The following is a 17521-nucleotide window of genomic DNA, read 5'->3' as shown; positions in this document are numbered from 1 at the left end:
CAGCGAAACAGCTCCAAAAGAAATGCGATATGTTGATGAAGTGGGATGAAACTACCTAGCACTTTTTTTATGAAAAATTCTTATCTTATCAGATTGGATTAATCTTAAGATGCCTCCGCTCCGTGCCAAGCGAGGCATCGGGCGGGAATCGGCAATTCAATTGGCGGCTAAGACCGGAATTGGTGAAAGTTTCCAGGCACAGCTTGTCTTCAAAATATGCCTGCGAGGATGTATAAAAGATGGTGGCCTCAGCAGGGTGTAGAATAAAAGTGTCAAAGACATCCCCCAACTTTCCACTCTGTAATTCGCGGAAAGATGCGATTACCTCGCAGCCTTCGCCCCTTCCGCCTTATCCGACAAGATTTGCACAACCTTCGAGTTCGCTATGTATCCGACTGGACAGTGTTCAACCAGCTCGTAGTAGCTTCCGCCGTCTACGTCTTTTTTACTAACTTGCTCCCCGGTATCACCTTCGCGAGTGACCTGTATGTGCTGACTGGGAAGTCATGGGGAACAATTGAAGTGGTATTTAGTACGGGGCTCTGCGGCGTCATATTCAGCCTGTGAGTCTAGATAAATCTCTTACCTTCGCGGAAACATTCTCGTCTGCCTGTAAGGATCAGCCTTAGAAAAAGAAAGCAAGGCTCATGAGAGCCCTACAGACTGTCGATTCAGCCCCTCACAATCCTAGGCGTGACTGGGCCATTCTCGGTACTCGCTGAGAATATTTATTCGTTATGTATCGGCTCTTTAAATGTAGGTCGAGTAGAACCCTAGGTCTCCGGGCACATATCTTAATCGCGGATGCTTTAGATACCATTTCTTCCCTTCATGGCGTGGTCACTCATCCATGCAGGATGGATGCACTACCTTCTTGCTGTTCTCAACGCCCACGACTGGACCATGCGATACGTAACCACCTTTTCTACTGAGGTCTTCTCCCTTCTGAACAGTATCATCTATTTCCACAAAGCTGTACAAGAGCTGCAACGTGCTCATAGTGCCCTGTCTTTCGCCGCATTCCTCTACGCTATCATTGGCGCAGTTGGTACTATGCTGGTGGCCATATTTCTCTCGACCGCCGAGTCCTGGAGACCGCTCTTTCATAGATACCTTCGGATGGGACTCGCTGAGTATGCGGCCGCTATCAGTATCATAATCTTCATTGGGATGCCGCATGTTGGAGAGCTAGCGTCATTGGACAAGCAAACCCTGCCAGTCAGTAGCCACGCCTTTCGGCCAAGTAGTCCTGATCGCTCTGTTTTCTTTGTCCAATTCTGGCATTTGCCAGTAACCTGGATCTTTGCTGCCATAATTCCAGGGTTCATCATAACCATCCTTTTTTTCTTTGATCACGAGGTTAGTAGCATCATCTGCACTATCGACAGATATGGCACCAAGAAGCCTGGTGGCTTCGCCTGGGACATTGTATTGCTCGGAACGACAACAGCACTCTGTGGGATCTTGGGAATACCGCCTGCGAATGGGCTTCTACCTCAAGCACCTCTTCATTCTGAGAGCCTTCTGCACCCTGAGAAAGAGCCCGCTTCTATCTCTACAACAGGCAAGGAGGAGACAGAGGAGAAGACGGAGGATCAAGAAGTGCGAAGGGTGTATGAGCAAAGGTGGAGCGCTTTTCTGCACGCTGGAGTGATCTTATGCTTCATCAGCCCGCCTCTTCAGCTGGTTCTCGGTCTGACTCCGACAAGTGTCTTGGCAGGACTGTTCATGTTCATGGGTGAGCAGAGCCTTGCAGTGAAGTAGGCACACCACCCTTTGGGAAGCGACTGGTGCCTTATTGACTTGACCGCCAGCCCAATACTCCACCGGTCTTTCTACCTTCTCACCCCACCCTCCGAGCTACCAGCATTGCCTAAAGCTGTCCATGGCCATCTTGGCGTACATGTCTATACAGTCGTACAGATCGTATTAACTGTAGTAATTTTTATTGTGACTTTGACAAAAGGTGCTCCTGCATTTCCCGTCATCATCATTGCTTTGGTACCGGCCAGGCTGCTGTTGATGAGAAAGCTATGGTGCAGAGAGACCTTAAGATTTGTCGATGCTTGGGCTTGCAGAGATGGCACTCCTGAAGATGACGAAGATCAAAACGCTGCTACTGAACCTAGGCCTATCGTCGAGGGTCATAGCAACGAAGCTGAGCAACCGAACAGTCCGATCGTGTGAGGATGAATAAGAAGGGAGACCAATCACCAGTGAAGCCACTCAGTTTGAAGAGTACAACACATCCTGGCGCACAATACTCTGTGAGTTCAGACTCATAATGGCAAGAGATCTATAAAATGTCACCACTGGGAATAACACACTCCAAAGTGATGAGTTCTCGCATGAGATGCTAAAACCTTAGTCGAAAATCGGTCGGACTAAGACTCATTTCTCAAAACATCAAGCAGTCCTACGACACATTTGCTTAACACCTAGAGCAGAATCCACTACTTAAAAAAAATGGCATTTTTCATGTCTACTTCGAATTGTCCGCAACATGGACCCTAAAGCGTCAAGCATGGAGAACTGCAACATCCAAACAGCGCCTTTCCTGAAGCAGCTGCCAATAGAGATCCGAACCGAGGTCTATCGAAACCTACTCTCCACTCAATACACGAAACATCTTTCGGTCTCCCGACAAGTAAGTTTCATGGCCTATAACCGTCTGTGTTAATTGACTCTGTCGCTTTTTGGCCGAGCTCAACATTCAACTGCTGACACGACTTCAGTTGCCAATACATGCGAAGCTCTGGCCTGGCCATGCCTATCATTTGGAGCCCGCCATCCTTCAAACAAGCCGCCAGGTCCACAACGAAGCCTCTACAGTGTTGTATCACGAAAATTTGTTCGTTCGAGTCCGCAGCACCAAAAAGAACCTCGGACGTCTGATGAACTTAAAAGGCATACATGTCTTTCTAAAAGGTCGCAAAGCAGAGACCTTCAAACACTGTGCTATGTCAGTGGACTTTGATCGTCTTAATACCGCACTCAGAATTAAGAGTCAAGAATATGAGCCATGTTTCGTCATTGCGTCAACTGATCTTCAGCTCCTCTGTCAGAGCTTGTTAATCCAACACACCGTCATTGGCAGTGTTTTTAAGCACTACGAATTCAGAGTCACCATCCACCGTATGTGTGATGACATGCTTAGCAAAACCCCGGCTCAAACCTCATCTCAACGCCGCTTGCTGGAACCTTTCACCGTACTCCACGGCGTCTCTCATTTCGCGATCACTGGTCCTGCGAACACGGAATACTGCGCTAGTATTATCGAACAAGTGTCCCGTATGGCACCTGCTGTGGAGGAGTGTTTCAGTTCAGCGATCGAGTTGAGGGATAAAGGTCATGAATATGTCCTTCAGAATGATCTCAAGGGCGCAGTGAAAGTCTACGAACTGGCCTTCTCACAGCTCATAACCACGTGCCTACGATGCAGGCTTGCGGGAACCGAATGGCTAGCACTCCATCCTGAACTGCCGGGTGCCATTGTCGATACGTATCTAACCCTCGTAGTTCGCCTCGCCTTCACAAGTTACAGACTCGACGCATTTGAAGATGTCCATTTGTGGGCTTGCGATGCCACACGGTTTGACCCAAACGGGAGGGCGATGCGACGCGAGAACTCCTACGCAAAGCTAGTTTATCTGAAGGCAACGGCGAGCGCGCGTTTGGGCAGACACCCACAGGCAGTGGAGGAACTGTGCGAGGGGTTGAAACTGGTGACCAAGGAAGCGTACAAAGACAAGCAGCTTCTTGCGATGAGACGGGAAATGAGGTATCAGATCAAGGGGCTGGGTGGTATCAGGCTGCTCAAAGCTATGGGAATTGGCCATTTGTGAGCGTGAGTCCTGCCATTGAAGTGAAGGGGCGTGGTTGGAGGAGGCCACGCTAGATAAGCGGGAGCTGGAAGAAACTTGTATTTGTAGTGATATGGTGTGAGATGGCTAATTGGAAGGGGTTCGTTCGATGTCCTCATGACTTGCTTATGTGGGGTAGAATCGAACCGGAAATCGGTTGATGAAACATTCAGTATCTTTGCATAATGAGGGTAGGATAGCTGTTGACACGACCAATTCCAATGATGTTATCGACACGTTGCAAGTGTTGGTAGCAGACACCATAGGCTCCGACATCCTCAATCATCAACGACACAGCCGCTCTAGAAGCATAAACGCAGCGACTGTGGACAAGCTCAAGAGCCAAACGTTTCGCTGGAGACCACAATAGGAGACGCTGGCGGTCTAGGGATGGTTCAACGACATGAACAGATGGTTGCCCAGTCATGAATCAGATCTCACATGGCATATTTTCCAACCATTCGGTCATATCCATATCTGTGACAGCTAGGGCGCTCACATCCTAAAAACTCCAAACCTGCTCCCCTCCCTCTGACCCTCCCATCCTACCCCCTCAGCACCCATCGCAGCCCTCAAGCCGAGCCCTAGTACCCTCCTTGTGTGCGCAGGCGGAATGACACCATCATCCCACAGCCTTGCGGACGAGAATACGGCATCACTTTCTCGCTCGATGCGATCTTTCAACTCCGGATCCACCGTCTTGCCCACCGCCTCCATCACCGAGGACAATTGCTGCGGACCCATGACGCCGATTTTGGCGTTGGGCCACATCCAGAGGAAGCGAGGGGAGTAGGCTCGGCCGCTTCATCTACTCATCAGCACGGCCTACCTAGCACATATATCCGGGTTGGGAGTAAGACATGAGTAGAAGGGGTAAGGGACTTACCACATGCCATAATTCCCCGCCCCAGCACTACTCCCAACGACCACCGTAAATTTCGGCACATCTGCGCAAGCAACCGCAGTCACGAGTTTGGCTCCATTCTTCGCGATGCCACCTGCCTCTGCATCCTTGCCCACCATGAAACCTGAGATGTTCTGCAGAAAGACAAGAGGGATGTTTCTTTGACAGCAGAGCTGTATGAAGTGCGCGCCTTTGAGGGAGGATTCGGAGAACAAGATGCCGTTGTTTGCAATAATGCCGACTTGTTGGCCATAGATGCGTGCGAAGCCAGTGACGAGCGTGGTGCCATAGTCGCGTTTAAATTCGGCAAATTCGCTACCATCGACGATGCGAGCGATGATCTCGTGGGCCGGAATTTGAGTTTTCAAGTTCGTGCCAACAATACCAGCCAGCTCCTCCGGATCATATAGCGGTTCCTTGAACACCACAACCTTGTTCTTGGGACGCGGGCAGTTCAAATTCCCAACAGACCTCCTTGCGAGCACCAAAGCATGAGCATCATCCACAGCGAGATAGTCCGTCACGCCAGAAACCTCGCTATGCAGTTTCCCACCACCCAGCTCTTCCGCCGTAACTATCTCGCCAGTTGCTGCTTTGACAAGGGGAGGTCCGGCGAGAAATATCGTGCCTTGGTTTTCAACGATGATGGATTCATCGGACATCGCGGGGACGTAGGCGCCGCCGGCGGTGCATGGGCCCATTACGACGGAGATTTGGGGTATGTTCATTGACGACACTGGGAGCTTTTAGCGAGGAAGGATGGGTGCGAGGGAGGGGAAGGGGAGGAAGTACTTCGAGCTTGGTTGTAGAAGATGCGACCGAAGTGGTCTCGGTCAGGGAAAACGTCCGCTTGGTGAGGGAGGTTTGCGCCGCCCGAGTCGACGAGATAGATACATGGGAGGCCTGGCATGTCTCAGTATATCTGGCGGAGATCACATGGCCCCCGTTTATGGGGCATACGATTTTCCTGGGCGATTGCTTGTGCTCTAAGATGTTTCTTCACGGTAATTGGGTAATAGGTGCCTCCTTTGACTCTGCAATAGATTCAGACGTTGACCTTGAACTCGGCGGCAATGATTGGCATACGTGCTATCGTTGGCCACAATCATGCACTGTACACCCTGTACACTCCCCACACCCGTAATGATACCGCCAGCGGGCACGTCGTCCCCAGGGTAGACTTCATGTCCAGCAAGAGCAGAGAGCTCCAAGAAAGAGCTTCCAACATCGGTCAGGGCGGTGACTCGACTGGCCAAGTCAGCCTGAGAACTTTGCAGCCCTGAGTACATACTCCCGCGGCAGCATCTTGCCCCTGGCTATATGTTTCTCCCTGGCCTTCGCCGAGCCTCCTCCCTCGATCTTCTTGTGTAGCTCCTGCATCCGCGCCATGACTTCGCCCATGTGTTGGTCATTTTTCTGATATTGGGCGGAAGACTTGTCAACGTTGGTAGGGAGGATTGAGATAGCGGTGGCATGATGTTTGTAGGTGTGGGTTGCTATTGCTCTCCTCTGCCTTCGCAACTGGCAATTGCGGAGACCACATCTGGAAAGAGAAGACCCAAGGTACGTTGGTGGTCTCATGACTCAAGCATTATTACACTGGCTCTCTCAGAGCGCCGCCCTATCGCACTTGCGTCAGCTCGCTGTCTAGCGACTGTGGTGTACTCTACGAGAGACGTGGGAGATGTCAGTCGCGTCTGTTGAAGTGGCAGTCTGCCGCTTTTAGCCCGCCTTAGCCTTAGGACCGCATTTAGCCGAGGAGTGATTCGGGTGGCCGCCCTCACAATCTACAACAGTATGTTCTAGAAGATGCAGAAGTATCAGTCAGACGATTCACTCTACCGCCGAAGAGCTGATGAATTGCTAGCTGAGTGCACAGTCCCAGCCCACATCTGATGCAGTAGCATGTCCAGTAAGCGAGTCTCATTGCCGTCTGGCCGCTGGAACATCAACATTGATAGTAGGCAAGTGGCACTCAATACGGGAGCTTCTTGCTCTTAACGCCATTGTTGAGATGAATTGTTTACAGACGACACTTTCTTCCGGGTTGACGCCCAAGTTTGATGCGGAATCGGAAGGACTTCAACTCCGCAGACTGCCACTTCTATTAATGTGATAGCGTGCCTCATAATGAATGTCATACATTAATCTATCGAGACACGAGAAAGGTCCGAAAAGGCAATTGCCTGTCTCTTTTCCGCATTGGGACTAATAGTCGCTCATCAAAACGACAACATCGGAGTTAAGCGCGTTCATTTGACCCTTGCTGGGCCATCGAAAGCGTAGGTGCCCGGCTTCTGCTGGCTAACAGACAAGGGGTCAAAAAAAGCGGCAGCTGAAACGGGTACAAATACTCAAGACTTCGACCAAAATAGCATCAACAAAGAATTTTTAAGCCATCCAACGCTTGTTGTGTGGTATTTTCGACCGTGAAAAAAAATTAGAATTAATGTTCATACCCAAAGACTGACGTGAGCACAAGAGATTTGGCGGTCCAGACTGCCGTTTTCTTTTTGGCAGCCTGCTTGCTACAGCCGCTAATGCCAACGCCGATACTGCTGAGAGTGTTCAGGCTCATAACGACGAACACGAATAACAATCCCTATCGTAGTTGTAAATGTGATACTGCTGCACTCCAGCATATGCAGAGTCCGCAAGGGGGTAAAGCGATGTATAGCATGTGCTTTCACTGGGTATGAACGTAAAAGAAAGGCAGCTGGGGTCTGCGAGACATGCAGCTGCGCAGTCTTCGAGGGTATCAGGCGGCTGTAAGGTATTACTGTATTCCAGTAGGCCGTCTTCTGCGCAAGTATCATTTGCGGGAGGATCTGGATTGGGGATTGCTGATGTGCAAGATGTAGAAAAAGTTGGGCTCGAACTTGATGTTCTGCTGGTAAGGCAGCGGGTTGGCAACGTTGTAATGGTGGTAGTACTCGTGTGATTCGTGATTGCGCTTGTGTAAACAGTGGTAGTCGTGACATCTTCGGTCTTCGTCAAAGTTGTCGTATGGTGCCAGTCAATTGGACCTGGGATAGTTCTGTATCAAGCGTATTAGCTCAAAAAGAGGCATTGAGCACGACACAATTTTCTTGTTGAGGAGACGCACGAGGGTTTTTTGGTCCCGGTCACTGTTGCATGGTATGTCACGTCTACCGATGGGCCCCTTGGATGACAGTGTGTAGTCCGCTTCGCCGTAAGCAACACCGTGTCCTCTAACGGTAAGACTTCCTCGGTCGAGCTGGGACACTGAGGTCGCGCGAGTAGGATGCGTATATCGCACGGTAGCGACAGGGGGTTTTTTGCTCACAGGTGGATGTTTGTTTGAAATGGCAGCGATTACGCTGCGAAGTGTGGATGCTTCGCTTCCAGAGACAGAAGTTGAGGAGCGACTTTTGGTTGATCGTGTGACAAATCTAGAGAGCGAGCTTTGAGGAGAGAGTGCTCCACTTCCTGGTAGCCTGCTGTATGAGGATGTGCCGTACCCAGAAGAAATATCTGCTCGTGGATTTGAGAGAATCGAGATGTAGGTTTCAATGACATGTGCTCCATTTTCAGGTAACCCGCTCGATGAAGGAATGCCGTAGTCAGACGAAACTGGTGGCGGACTTGAGTGTGCTGGCATCCCCACAGTTCCTGAAGTGTAGACCTTAGTCAAGGCCGTTAATTTAACCGTATCCGAAGTTGTGGCTGTGGTGGTAGGGCAATTACTCGCTACAACTTTAGCCGTAGCAGTAATCAGTTTGGTCGAGCTGATCGTGCTCGTCACGGTCGCCGTACTTAGATACGTCGTGACTGTTTCCGTAAAGTCCGAAGGCCTGACCCATATAACATCAGTCCCATCTGCAGACGGAACCTCACCCGTCTGGGCGGCGGCAACGGTAACGACAAGGGTACTTTCGATATCTTAGGCTTATGTCAGCTAGATTACAACCAAGGACCGTGCAGTGACTTACTAGAATTATCGAAGTTCCTGGTAGAGACAGCGAAATCACTGGTTTGGGCAGAATCGAAAGCGTACGAGGTAGAACAAGTCGTAGAGGACAGGGGCAAAACAGTCCTGAGCCCCTCGATTTGAGGAATTGAGACTATAATGCCCATGGTGCGGAAGACTATTGGCAAGAAGTAGATCCGGTCGTAATGGAGTTTAGAATTGACAAAGATCAAGGTCGTGATTTTCCGCGCAAAGGGACATTTGCACCTGCTGGAAAAGTGTGCTTAGGGAGCGTGGAGACAGGTATCACTGAAGCCACCCAATTCCAAACTCAAAAACCCGAAGGTGTCACTCGCAGTGCGCAAGGTATACTTGATCCGTTCCCAGCTTTTCTCGATTAACCGTAGGAGATGCGGCTCGTCTTCCAGTATCGAATGTTACGCATTCTGTTGTCGGGACCTTGTTGATTGTTGGCCACTGGAATGCAGGCTGATCACGTGCCAGAGACCATGAATGCCTCCAAGCCTTCTCCGCCATAGCATCTCTGCTAATGCTCTATGAGCTCACTTAGCCGAATTGATTGGCCCAAATGCGGTTGCCGAGCACTGTGAAGCAACCACCTGCCGGAGACAGCGAAAACGGGTAGATATCGAGAGTTGTAGTGTATATCAAGCTGTGGCGCCACTATTCGCTTAAAGAGCTTGAGCGAAAAGTGTCGGTGTTTGGTAATTGCTTCGCTTATTCGGAAATCGAATTGGAAAAGGCACCCACGGATTGAACTAATTCGGGTGGAATCTTCTAGTAGAATGGGTTGAGTCATAGAACCGATCTCCGGGTATTTTCGTGTGTATAATAAGAGTATGCCCGCTGTGTGCTATTTCCTTATAGTCTTTAATGGTCTTCACAGAATAGAAAATCTTTTCTAAACAAAGCATAGTCTAACTGTTGGAATGCTACAGCACTGTGTGCTATCCCTCATAGTGGCAAATTGGCATAGGCTTCACATGGTATATAAGTAGCCTACCACCCGGGTGACAGAAAAGCCTGGACACTAAGCAAATGGGAATTACGGCCTTCCCCCACCAAATTTCTCTGCGCAAATACCATGTTTCTCCATTAATAGCCTGTCACTTGTCCATCACCGTCTAGAATAGCCTGGATCCTTTCAGGCATACTAATTACACACTCATTCATGACCTAAGAGGGTGAAATTTGGGTGTGAAATTGTATGTGGGACGGCCCTTGATCTCCTAGCTTAATTCAGGTTAGTGTCCAGGCTTTTCTGTCACCCGGGTGCCTACTTACCATAGCAATCAATCAATCCTTCATCCTCCATCAAATCCAACTCTAACATTCTCAACAAAAGTGGGCCCACGATTAAATTCTTTCCCAATAGCCTTTTCTCTCATTTCCTTCACAGAAAATCAAAGGACACGATTTCACTGAACTGATCCGCTATCATGGATTCGCGACCCCAAAACTGCTACCCTGTCGTCGTCACGGAATCCTCTCGCTTCTACCGTGATCCCGACGACGAAGAAACCTTTGTCCCCCTCCACAAGACCACGCATATCGAGGAGGTCACTTTCTCCCGCAATTTTGCCAACGCACTAGCGAAAGAGTACTTCATCCGGCAACACTGCGAGTCCGTCAGCGACTCCAACGAAGACGACTTCGGCTACCCAACGCCAAGAGCACGCCGATGGGGTATTTGGGTCCCGGAAAGCACCACTAAATGCACGATATCCGAGGTAGAGAAGCGGTGCAGGATTAAGGTTGTACTTGGAAGTGGGTCGGAGAGGACGGAGTTCTTGGTAGAAGTTTTGAGACAGAATATTTGCGATGCGGTAGGACCATTGGCTCGAGAGGATAGTGTAGGTTGCACTCGTTTGATCGGATCAAAACCACGAAATGAATTGACTTTCAAGCAGGATCCCGATGTCTGAGCATGATGGGCACCAAAAATCACCACGGAATTGTAAAGTGTGGATGTGTCAGACGGGCTCGAAGCCTGTGAGCCCGATGCGTCTCGAAGCCGGCAAAACCTGGTATTACGCGCAAAGGGTGCTTCTGGCGTCGAATAGCGTAGTCACGCTTGTTGGCATACTTGAAGTTTGACAGTTCTATCTTCTCAGCTCCCAACTCGGTTAGTGCTTTGACAACATCACCTTGCCCATGCGTCAGTGCTTGATACATTGGGGTTTCGTTGCCCAAAGCCAGTCTGGATCGATACCTTGCTCAACGAGTATGCGTACGATGGCAATATACCCCAACCGAGCAGCGCAGCAAATTGCCAGCCGACCGACAAATTTGCTGCATTGAAGCATGTCCGTTCTCTCAAGCAAGACTTGTACCACATCTGCATGCCCATAGATAGATGCGGCAACCAAAGGATTCCGAATTCCGCGCCGACAGGTTAGGACATTCAAGTCAGCACCGTGGTCGAGAAAAGCCTGCACAGTGCATCGGTATCCACGTCTCATAGCTTCGAACAATGCTATCCCTCTTCTCCTTCCGCGAAGATGATTTGTACCCCATTCTAGAAGTAGTCTGACAATCTTTTCATGGCCATGCGAAGCGGCTAGCTCCAGAGGGGTCACCACTTGATATTCTAGATGTTCTCCATAACCAGTATAGTCCACTTGAGCTTGATTATCCAAGGCCGTGAGGATAAGTTCTTGGTGGCCATGATGAGCAGCGTGCTTCATAATTCGGCTCTGAAGCCTTTGCGAAGGCTCCACTTGGCACTTCTCAATCATAAGCCGTATGAGATCCGAATGGCCCCCCCTGTGCTGCGTGAATGAGAAGATCCTCAAAGTCATGTCCCTCCTTGTAAGAAAAGGTGGAATCTGACCAACTTCTCTACTATCTACAAACCACTCATCCTCTTAGATGGGCGCAGACCGGAGGCTTTTCGACATCGTCTCTGGGGCTGAATCAGCTACCAGACATTTTCAGTCAACAGCCGCTATCTACTCGTGGTACTTTGATATGCCATCTGCAAGCAAAGAACGTCCTCCAACAAGGACTTCGACTGCTTGAGCTCAGTCTACCATCCGAAGAACCAAATATGAGCCTACAGGGCTTTATCGCATATCGTTTGCGACTCGACCTCAATCGCCCATCCGTATAGTATTATGCAGTTCTCCAAAGAACCGGCTCCACTCCTCATCGGCAATCCCATTCTCCTCATCCCCAGCCAATCCTACCCCCTCCGGCGCCAGCACTCCAATGCTCCTCAGCATCTCTCCAACTGCCCCAGCCATCTCCGCATCGTTGCACACCCAACTCCACGGCCGACCCACGATCGCACCCGCTCTCTTATGCTCTTCAGTCGCACCCAAGCCCTGGTTGAATGCCTTCAGCAACAGCATACTCCATATTGTTGCTTTCACCTCTGTAGTGGCGCTGGTGTAACTGGGTGGTAAAGGTCCTTCGACATGGACGTAGCGAGCGGCAGGACTGATAAGGAAGAGAACTTGGCCGGGGGGCTGGAGGGGCACTTGGCGGAGGGATACGTGCCAGTGGTTAGGCACAGAAGCCGAAGGCGAGAGCTGGTTGCGCGGGAGCGCGTTGAAGGTTGAGACAGAGAGGCAAGGTCGGAAGCCTGTTGTGCTGAAGTTCCCGACATGGCGGCTAGGGAGGAGGAACTGGATTTGTCTCGCCGGCGCACGATGCGTAAGGAAGGAAGGTCGTCGCCAGGAAATGCCAGTATCGGAGGAAGCCCTTCGGTGCAGGGAAGGATGCAGGGATTTTCACTGAAGACAATCCCACATCCAGTGAGTGACCTCTAGTCTGTTCCTCAATTGTTCCTCAGTCACTGGAAGTCGTCATCAATTAGACGAGGTTTCTGATGAAAGGTCAAAAAACGGTTGTATGGCTTTCACGAAAGAACTCCTGATACTGGTACAACATCATGTGGGGCAATTCGAGCGTAAGGCAACACGGCGTGATCGACAGACGCTATTATCATGGCCGATCATTTTTAGCCACCGAGCTACCGTCAGTCAACCTGCAGCTCGCAAGGATCGAGCAGCAGGCAGACGTAAATCTTCTGGATGACCATCCTTACCCTCAGCCATGAGAGTTCAAGTGGTCCTCCGCCCCGTTTCTGGGCGGCTGCGCCCGCGGCTAGTCCCTAAAACCGACCATCATCAAGACCTTGCAACGGCTATGCAACATTTCCTTCGATCATACCAAAGCTGAGGCCAATTGAGAAACATGCTTGACGATGGGACTCCGAATACTCAACTTCCCGAGATCGTCGACGGTCTCTTGCGCTTGGTCTTGTGAAAGCTCAAGATCTTTGGAGACTGCCATCTGACTTTACTCCAGAAACATATGAGGTGACGACCAGGTAGAGAGACATTATCTCTTTGCAACCATAAGACGTTGTCGAACAAGTACTAGTCCGGCTCGTTGCCCTGAGGTCAGATCAGAAGAGGCTTTGGCGTCAAATTAGCATCTCGATCTCCTCGGGAAGACATGCCTCAAAGGTTCTTGATCCTTGTCCGCTTGGAATGCCTCCACACTGGTGGCTTGAAAGGTACCTTTGTACCTTATTTAAACGGCCATTGTAATCCTATGGAGCTTTTGCAGACAGTTGAGTGTCTTCTTGGGAAAATATGCTGTAGACCATGTTTTATCTATGAATGCCTTTCGACCATAAACAAAGGTCCTCTCAGAAGCTTGTTCGCTTCTATGGACGCTCATCTTGATGAGATTTTGTTAGCGGCTTCGGGGGTCAACGTTTTGACCTTCTGTTTTGGCTCACGGACAAACGTTCGGCAAAGCCTGCCCTAATATCTTTCCCCTGACTATTCTTGGTACAAACACGACCTCCTAGCCCCAGTCGTGAAGAAAACTTATTTGCTATTGGTCATGACTTGAACTTGGAATTCATGTCCGGAGTTTCTCTGCATGTCGTCTGGCGATGTGTCTTCGTACTGTCATTTAACAGCTATTGAGACATCCTGGAAACGCTGCACAGCAGCTCTTCCACAGAGCTCCTTTTATGGGAACGTCTTTCCTTGTCTGGCTAGGATAGCAATACATATCTCTATCTAGCTCTCACACACTGTGTGACCTGACATCGATCGAACGCTTGAGGGTCGAAGTGCACGTGTTCTCAAGTGTACCTAGGCACTCAACACGCGGAAGGATTGGATCTGAGATATCCACCCTCTGCTGGAGCTCTGCTATGTTGATTTGTTGATACCATTTTGACAGTGGAAGGATTGAACAGTTCGAGCTCATCTAGAATGCGATATTCCTTGTTCCCGGGGTGCCTGTTTGCCTACTGTATGTGTCTTAGCGCTCGATGATCTTCTGGAGACACTAAGAAGCAAGGCCTTGACCAGGATGTTACTCCGGAAACGAAGGTCTAGAGACAGAAGCTCCTGCCACATGCCCTGTCCAAAACATTTATCGTTTTGGATTGCAATCGCTTGTCATTGGTTTCACATGATGTACGGCAAGCGCTGAGGCTCAAGCACCCAGATAGTATCTGACAGCATGCATGCAACCAATACGCACGATCATGGACCCGCGTCAGTGTGCAGTCGCACCGAAGACGGACCCGCGTCATCATCCTTGATGTCGTTCACCAAGACTTTTGTGGAAAAGCGGCTCTGTCTCCCCACTCGATCCAAGTCCGTCACAGAGACCCTGTCCAAGCACCAAACATCGGCAGTGATGACCGTTAAGAAACCTAGTCCAGCTGAGGACGTTAGGCTAGATCACCACCATCCAACGACCGTTTCTCATCTCCGCAGAGACGCCAGCATCAAAACTTGGAAGAAAGCATGACCAGAGCCAAAAAGCCCCGAGCACATTCGTAGCGGCCGTGCTAGAGGAGGATGAGCATTTTTACCATCGTCATGGCGTCTCCGGTGACTGATGCCACCGCTAGACCAAGGCAGATTTTCCTGAGCGAACGACTATAAAGAACAGCGGAAATGCCACATTCTTTCCACACATCCAGCACCATCGTCTCAACCAATCCTCAAGCCCAACAACAATCACCAACCAGCCTCCCAGCCATCCCCACAATCCACCATGCACTTCACCGCCACCGCCATCCTCGCCTTCACCCTCCTCACCACCACCTCCCTCACCACCGCCATCCCCACCTCCACCTCCACCGGCAACGCCAAACGCCAAGCCCCCCTCCCCTGCAGCGGCGCCTCCGCCACCCCAAACTGCTGCGCCGTCAACGTCCTCAGCCTCGCGGACCTGCAGTGCGCCGACCGTAAGCCACCCCAAATCACCACTCGTCTACTCCTCCTCTGACCGCCGGGGAAAACATTCTGACCGCGCACGCAGCTCCCACGTTGCCGACCGACGTGGCCAACTTCACGCAGATCTGCGCGGATGTCGGACAGGAGGCGCAGTGCTGCACGCTTGATCTTGTGAGTTCTTGTCTATCCTACGTTGCGGCTGGTTTTTGTCGGGGAGAGGTTCGGTGTGTTGATGGTTGGCTGATGGGATGGTGTAGTTGGGTCAGGGTCTGTTGTGCTCTGCGCCGCAGGGATGATGATGATGATGATGATGATGAAAGCCGTACCGTATTGGTCGCCGAGTGGTGATGAGGACGGGAAAAGTTGGTCGATGGGGAATAGGGAGTGGGAGAATGCATATGGTAATGAGCGCGTATGAGTCGTTTGGCAGAATACAAAAGTGGATGATGTGATGTTACATGATGTGCCAAGAGAGTTCAATTTCACGATCTTGTCGCCATGAATATGATGTAAATTTTATGATCTCTACTTGAAGAATGCTGATAGTTCACATCCATGATACACGTAATAAAGCGACTAGTAGAGGATGATAGCCTCTACGGTAGTCTTAATATGATTCATTGACTCACCCTGCAGAAGGAGTAGGCATTGGAGACGAGGGCTGGGAATTTGGGATACACCGAACATGATATGGACAAGCTGGTTTCTGCAGTGGCTTTTCTCTCCCCACAATGAAAATAATATCCTTGCAAATGCCTGGATTCAGCCATGAAGCTTGATGTCTTACTTCAGCCTGACTGGATTACAGGGCCATGAAAGATGGTCACTATACTTTCTGATCCTGAGTGAGTGATGTTCATCTCCCAGGATTTCCTTTTGCCACGGTTTTCCGGTCGCTCAAATAAGTGGTGTTTGACGGATCGAGATGAATTTTGGTCATCTTCGGCATCTTTTTCCCTTGGTTTTCTCGTCCCTGGGTAAGGTAGAGAGCGGTAGCCTGCTGCGTCCAAGTTGCTTCTCACCGTTACGTGTTCGTAAGGACTTCGCTGCCATTGCCTTTACGATGGTGCATCTCGCCGCGAACAACACAGTGAGGCCGCGCTCGCAACCTTGCCGTCATCCAGTCATGCAGCTGCTCATTGCACCACCTGGAACTCTACCACATTGCTCGGCTCTAAGGGTATGCTCACTGCTTCCGGATCCCTTAGTTTGATTTTCATCGGCAATTCCACACTGTCCTTATCCCCATACCGCCAATACCTATCCAAACCCAACCTCCCCACTCCCAACAATCCCGCGTCATCACACCGCAACCAGTAGCTCTTCCCCGTCTCCAAGTGTTCGCTCCACCCACTCCTCTCGTCCAAGCCCATTGCCACCTCCTTCCTCACAGTGTCTCCAAGGTGTGCTTCCTCCCATCCATCCCAGCTTGTGACTTCCAGCTCTTTGGTAAAGCTGCCATCGGCTTCGCGGGGCGGGCGTATGGAGGCGTTAGGTCGGACGTGCGGGATTCGACATTCGGGCGTGCAGGTGGGGGTGGTGTAAACGGAATATAAGTTTTCATTCGGGGCGGATGGGGAGAGTGGACCGTAGCAAGGACGGAAAAGGACAGGACGAGCGGCTTGAGTAGTGAAAGTAGTGGAGGCGGGATCGGAAGTGTATGTTAGGATTGCTGCAATTGGGTAGATGCCTTGTGCCAGAGAAAGGGTGGGTGGGGCGGTAAGGGAGATTGTGAAGTGGGGCGCATCGGCGAGGACCGTAATTTGGCGTGCTTCTGTGATTGCTTTCCTTTCGTCGCGCTCGTCGCGCAGGACATCTTGTTTGGCCTGGGCGAGAGCTTTTTGAAGATATTCGGAGTCGGGCTTGGGCTCGGATCTTAGGGCGGCGTATCGTTCCTCATGGGTCATGTACTCCCAGCCTGCCGGTTTGGGGTATGCGGCCCCAGCATGATCTGGTGCTGGATCGGTGCTGGTCTCAGCCATCTGCTGGCGAGTGCTGCTGGATTTTGGGATTAGGTGGAGAATGGTGGCTGTGGTGAGAGATTCACAGCTTGTATCTGTCAACTTAGAAACTGTACTGTCAGAGAGCAAGGAACTATGTGTAGTGATGCAGTCTGCTGCCTAAGTAGAAAGGCGTATGTTGATTGATCAATGTTGGTCAGTGTCCAAGTGCCTGCTGGCATGATGACTGCGAGCCCCTCGACTCGAAAGTCGGAACGCTCTCCCTTCCCAGAGATCTCGCTGCGCCCTTAGATACGTAGTGGCGCTTACTGCTGAGTACCGACGGCTCGCCCCATCTCCGAGATTTTTGCGACTCCTATTTACTGATTGCTGGCCCGATACGAGGTTTTATGCAGGGAACACGAAAGCATTCTGAAACCAACAAACCAACGTTAACACTTAACGGTTTGATATTACTACTTTAGTACTCGTACTGGGTTTCACCTAAAAGTTGCGCTCGACTGGGATATGCAATGTCCGATAAGTCCGGCCCCCAAAATGTCGGCATCTCAGCAAAATTGTATCATACTCACCCCCTACACCAAATCACACCCAAATATGGGGTATGATTCGGTAATTTGCCA

General features: G+C 50.5%; 8 protein-coding genes across 8 annotated transcripts; 4 read left to right on the top strand and 4 right to left on the bottom strand.

Moving 5' to 3' along the window:
* Nucleotides 1–315: 315 nt before the first annotated feature.
* On the top strand, nt 316–2187 carry HO173_002355 (uncharacterized protein; the record flags this gene model as incomplete). The annotated part of the gene is made up of 4 exons (XM_037304289.1): nt 316–563; nt 663–756; nt 814–1760; nt 1815–2187. The coding sequence occupies 4 exons, from the start codon at nt 316–318 to the stop codon at nt 2185–2187; spliced, it is 1662 nt and encodes a 553-aa protein (XP_037169084.1).
* A 316-nt stretch (nt 2188–2503) lies between these two features.
* HO173_002354 (uncharacterized protein) lies at nt 2504–3845 on the top strand (the record flags this gene model as incomplete). The annotated part of the gene is made up of 2 exons (XM_037304288.1): nt 2504–2647; nt 2736–3845. 2 exons carry the CDS (start codon nt 2504–2506, stop codon nt 3843–3845), a joined length of 1254 nt encoding a protein of 417 aa, XP_037169083.1.
* Nucleotides 3846–4032: 187 nt separating this feature from the next.
* Nucleotides 4033–6348, bottom strand: HO173_002353 (uncharacterized protein; the record flags this gene model as incomplete). Its single annotated transcript, XM_037304287.1, has 7 exons — nt 4033–4165; nt 4381–4665; nt 4750–5503; nt 5560–5670; nt 5728–5801; nt 5854–6015; nt 6059–6348. 7 exons carry the CDS (start codon nt 6346–6348, stop codon nt 4033–4035), a joined length of 1809 nt encoding a protein of 602 aa, XP_037169082.1.
* A 993-nt stretch (nt 6349–7341) lies between these two features.
* Nucleotides 7342–8865, bottom strand: HO173_002352 (uncharacterized protein; the record flags this gene model as incomplete). The annotated part of the gene is made up of 3 exons (XM_037304286.1): nt 7342–7793; nt 7921–8670; nt 8721–8865. The coding sequence occupies 3 exons, from the start codon at nt 8863–8865 to the stop codon at nt 7342–7344; spliced, it is 1347 nt and encodes a 448-aa protein (XP_037169081.1).
* A 1293-nt stretch (nt 8866–10158) lies between these two features.
* On the top strand, nt 10159–10644 carry HO173_002351 (uncharacterized protein; the record flags this gene model as incomplete). The annotated part of the gene is made up of 1 exon (XM_037304285.1): nt 10159–10644. One exon carries the CDS (start codon nt 10159–10161, stop codon nt 10642–10644), a length of 486 nt encoding a protein of 161 aa, XP_037169080.1.
* Nucleotides 10645–11811: 1167 nt separating this feature from the next.
* On the bottom strand, nt 11812–12072 carry HO173_002350 (uncharacterized protein; the record flags this gene model as incomplete). The annotated part of the gene is made up of 1 exon (XM_037304284.1): nt 11812–12072. One exon carries the CDS (start codon nt 12070–12072, stop codon nt 11812–11814), a length of 261 nt encoding a protein of 86 aa, XP_037169079.1.
* A 2683-nt stretch (nt 12073–14755) lies between these two features.
* Nucleotides 14756–15355, top strand: HO173_002349 (uncharacterized protein; the record flags this gene model as incomplete). Its single annotated transcript, XM_037304283.1, has 3 exons — nt 14756–14948; nt 15023–15139; nt 15195–15355. 3 exons carry the CDS (start codon nt 14756–14758, stop codon nt 15353–15355), a joined length of 471 nt encoding a protein of 156 aa, XP_037169078.1.
* A 718-nt stretch (nt 15356–16073) lies between these two features.
* On the bottom strand, nt 16074–16919 carry HO173_002348 (uncharacterized protein; the record flags this gene model as incomplete). The annotated part of the gene is made up of 1 exon (XM_037304282.1): nt 16074–16919. The coding sequence occupies one exon, from the start codon at nt 16917–16919 to the stop codon at nt 16074–16076; it is 846 nt and encodes a 281-aa protein (XP_037169077.1).
* Between the last annotated feature and the right edge of the window lie 602 nt (nt 16920–17521).

Source organism: Letharia columbiana, assembly GCF_014066305.1.
Source record: "Letharia columbiana isolate WasteWater2 chromosome Unknown Sc0000004_s0, whole genome shotgun sequence".
In the NCBI taxonomy this organism is placed as follows: Eukaryota; Fungi; Ascomycota; class Lecanoromycetes; order Lecanorales; family Parmeliaceae; genus Letharia; species Letharia columbiana.
This window is presented reverse-complemented; position numbering and strand designations above follow the sequence as displayed.